The following is a 6,000-nucleotide window of genomic DNA, read 5'->3' on the forward strand; positions in this document are numbered from 1 at the left end:
GAGGATATCAAAAATGGCTCAGGTCCTGTCAAAGTCGAAGGCAAGTGCCCAAAGTACATGGAAAATGTGATGCTTAGCTCCCCTTTGCTGGAATGTGGCTTGGGAAAGAAAACAGGCAGACGTATTACCTGACTGTGATAGAAGTCAGGGGTTACATCCGCCAAGAACTCTGGGTGAGATATCAAGGTCCCCGTCTTTATGAAATTCTGTGCATGGAGGTCCTACCGAGAGTGCTTGCATCTTCCTCACCCTCCTAGCAGATATTATTGCTACTAAAAAGGCTGTATTGATCAACGGATGGAATAGAGAACATGCAACTAGAGGCTCAAAATGGGAGGCATGAGGACACTCAAGACATAGGTGCGACCACAACTGACATGGATGACAAACAATAAACAAGTGCTTGGGGTAAATGTGCACCAACCGTGGAATATACATGGATAATCACTTTAAGAACAACCAAAAATTTTCAGAATTCTCCACGAAAAAGGAATTACAGTTTTCTGTCCAGATCTATTGGGAGCCCCATTTCCAGAGTAGGCTGCTCAGCAGGCTGCCCTGGCGCTGAAGTAGCACCTGGCGGGAGTTGCGTGGGCAAGCTGGCCAAAATCCAGTCAGACAGGTTTCCAGTGGAACCTCATCAAAATCAACAGGGTTACGTGGAATACTTCGTCTGACAAATCAGCAAACTCTGGCAAGATGTTTTGTTGAAATTTGTAACGACTAACTCTATAAGTAAGGCTTGCTTCATTAGATCCAACTTCTCAGGGAAATGTAAAAACTGTTTGAAAAGTAAAACTTTTAAATTCTCAGGTGACAAGCCTAGTTTTAGGAAAAAATCTGCACAACAAATGGAAAAGCGATTGGAAACAGGATTTTACCATGAATACAGAACAACTTAGTGCAAGGTTACTGCAATTTTAAATGAAAAACAGAGGCAAGAAATTTGAAGTCATGGGCCCACAGAAACCATAATCTGTATGTATAGAGAATTTTGTATTGCTGTTTATGCCATTACATTTATGTCTTCAGTTACCCCCAGTTTACCGTAGTTAAGCTTGCTACAATAAGCATTGATAGAAAGGTTTTCATGAATTTTTAAAGTGAAAACACATTGGTCTGAATTCCCTTGTAGTTTTTGCAAGCCACCTTTTACACCATTGTGCAAATGCATAAGTTACAAGAAAACTGATTACTAAGCTATTTCATTTTCTAAGATGAGCAAAGTGCAAAAAAGAGTAAAGAGCCAGCACAAGTGATGTATGCTAATCAAAACTAAGAGTTTAGGTGTTATTAGTAACAACTGACATTCATTTTAAAACAGTAATCTGACAGTGTTCTCCTTACAATTTTCCATTTAAAAAAAAAAGCCTTTTAGTGGTTACTCTCATATTGGCTCTCACATTCAAATAGAGGACTGCAGCTGCATTCCTCTGTCTTCATACTGCTTTCCTACACACCTGTGGTGCTCCACATGTGCATGTTGGTATGTACACTTGAAGCCCTACCAAGCACAAAAGTTTCAGCCCAATAAGTAATTTTCTTAAGATGTTCCAAGTGCTTGGAGAAACAACCGTTTATAATGCAAGTGTCCTCTCAAACGTCAATACAGTATCTCCAGAACACTACAATAAAGTGTTAGTTGAAGACTTTACAGCTTTCAAAATGAACAGCTTTACTTAATTCTGGGCATTGTTTCAGAATAACTAAAGGCAGAACCAGCCTTACAATATTGTATGTTATAGCAATATGCCTTAGAGACTAGATTCTTGTACAATTTTTTAAGTGGAAAAAATTAGGGCTGTCGATTAATCGCAGTTAACTCACGCGATTAACTCAAAAAAAAATTAATCACGATTAAAAAATTAATTGTGATTAATTGCTGTTTTAATCGCACTGTTAAAGAATAGAATAGCAATTTAAATTTATTAAATATTTTGGATGTTTTTCAACATTTTCATATATATTGTATTCTGTGTTGTAACTGAAATCAAAGTGTATTATTATTATAAACATTTGCACTGTAAAAATGATAAACAGAAGAAATAGTATTTTTCAATTCACCTCATACAAGCACTGTAGTGCAATGTCTTTGTTGTGAAAAAAGAACAGGAGTACTTGTGGCACCTTAGAGACTAACAAATTTATTAGAGCATAAGCTGTCGTGGGCTACAACCCACTTCTGTAGCCCACGAAAGCTTATGCTCTAATAAATTTGTTAGTCTCTAAGGTGCCACAAGTACTCCTGTTCTTTTTGCGGATACAGACTAACACGGCTGCTACTCTGAAACCTGTCGTTTGTTGTGAAAGTGCAACTTACAAATGTAGATTTTTTTTTGTCACGTAACTGCACTCAAAAACAAAAATGTAATACTTCAGAGGCTACAAGTCCACTCAGTCCTACTTCTTGTTCAGCCAATCGCTAAGACAAAAAAGATTGTTTAAATTTACAGGAGATAATGCTGCTCGCTTCTTATTTACAATGTCACCAGAACATGAGAACAGACATTTGCATGGCACTTTTGTAGCCGGCACTGCAAGGTATTTACGTGCCAGATATGCTAAACATTCGTATGCCCCTTCACGCTTCAGCCACCATTCCAGAAGACATGCTTCCATGCTGATGGTGCTGGTTAAAAAAAAACCCACATTCTGCCACATATTTCATGTTATAGCAGTCTTGGATGATGACCCAGCACATTGTTCATTTTAAGAACACTTTCATTGCAGATTTGACAAAACGAAAAGAAAGTATCAATGTGAGATTTCTAAAGATAGCTACAGCATTCAACCCAAAGTTTAAGAACCTGAAGTGCCTTCCAAAATCTGAGGGACGAGGTGTGGAGCATGCTTTCAAAAGTCTTAAAAGAGCAACACTCCACTGCAGAAACTGCAGAACCCGAACCACCAAAAAGAAAATCAACCTTCTGCTGGTGGCATCTGACTCAGATAATGAAAATGAACATGCGTCGGTCTGCACTGCTTTGGACTGTTATCGAGCAGAACCCGTCATCAGCATGGACGCATGTCCTCTAGAATGTGGTTGAAGCATGAAGGGACATGTGCTAAAGATTCATATCTGGTACATAAATGTCTTGTGACGCTGGCTACAACAGTGCCATGAGGATGCCTGTTCTCACTTTATAATAATAATAATAATATATGGAGATATCCTATCTCCTAGAACTGGAAGGGACCCCGAAAGGTCATCGACATTTCAGCTGACATTATAAACAAGAAGCAGGCAGGATTATCTCCTGCAAATGTAAACAAACTTGTTTGTCTTAGTGATTGGCTGAACAAGTAGGACTGAGTGGACTTGTAGGCTCTGAAGTTTTACAGTGTTTTTGTTAAGTTCAGTTTTGTTTGTACATAATTCTACATTTGTAAGTTCAACTTTCATGATAAAGAGATTGCACTACAGTACTTGTATTAGGTGAATTGAAAAATACTATTTATTTTTTTTTTACAGTGCAAATACTTGGAATCAAAAATAAAGTGAGCACTGTACACTTCGTATTCTGTGTTGTAATTGAAACCAATATATTTGAAAATGTAGAAAACATCCAAAAATATTTTTTAATCGTGTGATTAATTTTTTAAAATCGCTTTATAGCCATAGAAAAAAAATCAATAGGAAGGGCAAATCTAAATTTTCCAATTACAAAGGCCTTTGTGCAACCACAGATCTAGCAGAGTTGGGAATTTCGACCCAGATTTTTAAAAGGTACTTGGGCATTGTAATGCTGAACAGAGCAACTTCTAACTAATGTAGGAGACAAAGTTTCATTTTCAAAAGTGACTTAGGCACCTAAGTCAATCAGTCACTGCAATGCTCAGTGTTGCAACATCTAGATTCCTTTAAAGTCTGGACCTTTGTACCTTTAAAAAAATAAAATTTAAAAAAAGCAGGGAAAAATACATGGTCTCTAAAGTTAAGAGATTGTTGTGTTTTCCAGGTCAGGGATTATCTAAATTCAGAACACATCAAAAGGGTTATAAATGGACAAAAATGGAGAAAGGCAAGAGGAAGGACTATGGTTACAATAATGAGATCACATGATTATTCTAAGGCATATATGTCTTGATGGTTAATTAAATTTGTCTTTTTTTAATCCCCTTCTTATAAGTGATATTACATAAACAACCTTAGATTGGTTTGCTGTTTCACAACAAAAAATTTAAAAATGCAGCCTATTTAGTTCCATATACTGAAGATGAACTCCCACCCTACAATAAAATTTATAATTAAGGGTGAGATATAATGTTTGCTGGAATAGGGAAAGAGAAGCCATAGCCTAGATTGTTTTCTTATAACTCATTTTCTTATTGCTACAGACATACTGTAACTACCAAATTGCATGGCAGCACTTCTGAATAATGAGCAGTATCACAGACAGTACTGGAGGATGCTCTAAAGACGTGGTTGCTTGTATAACAGCAGCCTCTGTCATGTTTCAGCAGCATCTGTGGGGATGCTGTGACAGCAAGCTTATCACAAAGCTGCAGATCTATAGATCCACATGTATAGAAGTGCTGTTGTACAAAAGTGAAATATGGGTGCTGAGGAAGGCTGAAGAATACTGGATTGATGTTTTTGACTCTCACCATCTTCATACGCTGCTCCATGTTATGAGGCAGGACAAGATCAGAAATAAGGATATTCAAAGCCAAACCTAGCAATTGCCTCTATCAGTATTAGTTTGGTTTGATGGCTTTCTTGGTATGGACATATTATTAGAATGGAAGATCAACAAATTCTGAAGTGTTTACACCAAGGAATGCCACTACACTACTGGCAATAATGTGGGCACCAAAGGAGGCAGTGGCACGATACGGTTGCCAGTGATGGACAAACTGAAAATATCCAGACTGAACCCCTTAAGGACCTAACCAGAGGTCGACCCAGGTGGCACGGTCTGCAAGGAGGCCACGTCCCTTTGGGATTTGCCATGAGGTTTACAACATCTAAATAGTCTTTCTTCCTTCAATCCCTCTTCTTCTTACTGCCCCGGCAAATCCAATAGCATAAATCAGAGTTGTAGTTAAGAGTCACAGGGAGGACTGATGGTTTAGTGGCAGTCTCTTCAGGATGAGCAGATATGAATTATTTTCATCTTGGGCTTCCATTCTCAACAGAAAAGACTGAAAAAGGAAGTATTATCCAATTTTACAGGTGATGAGTAGGTATAAAAATATCTAAAACACTAAAGCAGAGGCAGGAAAACTTTTTGGCCCGAGGGCCACATCTGGGTGGGGTAATTGCATGCAGGGCCATGAATGTAGGGCTGGGGCAGAGGGTTGGAGTGTGGGAGGGAGTGCGGGGTGTGGGAGGGGGTGTGGTGCACAGGAAGGGGCTCAGGGCAAGGGGTTGGGGTGCAGGAGGGGTGCGGTGTGCAGGAGGTGGCTCAGAGCAGAGGGTTGGGGTGCAGGAGGGGCGTGGAAGGGGGCTCAGGGCAGAGGGTTGGGGTGCAGAGGTGTGGCAGGGGCTCAGGGCAGAGGGTTGGGGTGCAGGCTCGGGGTGTAGTCCCTGCAGCCCTGGGATGGGGGTGGTGGTGGCAGAGGGCGTTCTGAGAAGGGCAACAAAACTAAGAGGCTTGTTGGAACTTAAGTAGGAAGATATAAATTTATATATAGTGAGGCTAAGTAATGTCCAAAACTGGACACAACAGACTACAATTATTTGAAGGGTATAAACACAGAGGAAGAGGAATTACTTAAGGTCGTATAATTAGTACTCCTGGGGGAATTCTGTGACTGTGCGCTCGCAGAAAACAGCCCTGCCCCCCCGCAGAATTCCTGTGCTTCCATGCAGAAAACGGCAGGGAAGCTGCACTGTGGGGGTGGGGCGGGGGGAGGAAACACAGGACAGGAGGAGCATGGGTACAGTTTGGGGGGGGATTGCTCCCTCCCAAACAGAGGTGAGGCATGCACAGAGCTGCCTAGCTGAAGGAGGCTGTGTCTGGGCTCCGCTGACTCTGCAGCTGAACGCCGCCTCCT

The 6,000-nt window shown here is 40.5% G+C and overlaps 1 protein-coding gene across 1 annotated transcript in view; it reads right to left on the reverse strand.

Moving 5' to 3' along the window:
* ETNK1 (ethanolamine kinase 1) overlaps positions 1–4,629 on the reverse strand; it is a 28,486-nt gene extending 23,857 nt beyond the window's left edge. The window contains exon 1 of the mRNA XM_024203243.3: positions 4,345–4,629. Coding sequence (XP_024059011.2) covers positions 4,345–4,629 — 285 coding nt within the window. The remainder of the gene's footprint in view (positions 1–4,344) is intronic.
* Between the last annotated feature and the right edge of the window lie 1,371 nt (positions 4,630–6,000).

Source organism: Terrapene carolina, unplaced genomic scaffold, assembly GCF_002925995.2.
Source record: "Terrapene carolina triunguis isolate 2854851 unplaced genomic scaffold, T_m_triunguis-2.0 Scaffold112, whole genome shotgun sequence".
NCBI lineage: Eukaryota > Metazoa > Chordata > Testudines > Emydidae > Terrapene > Terrapene triunguis.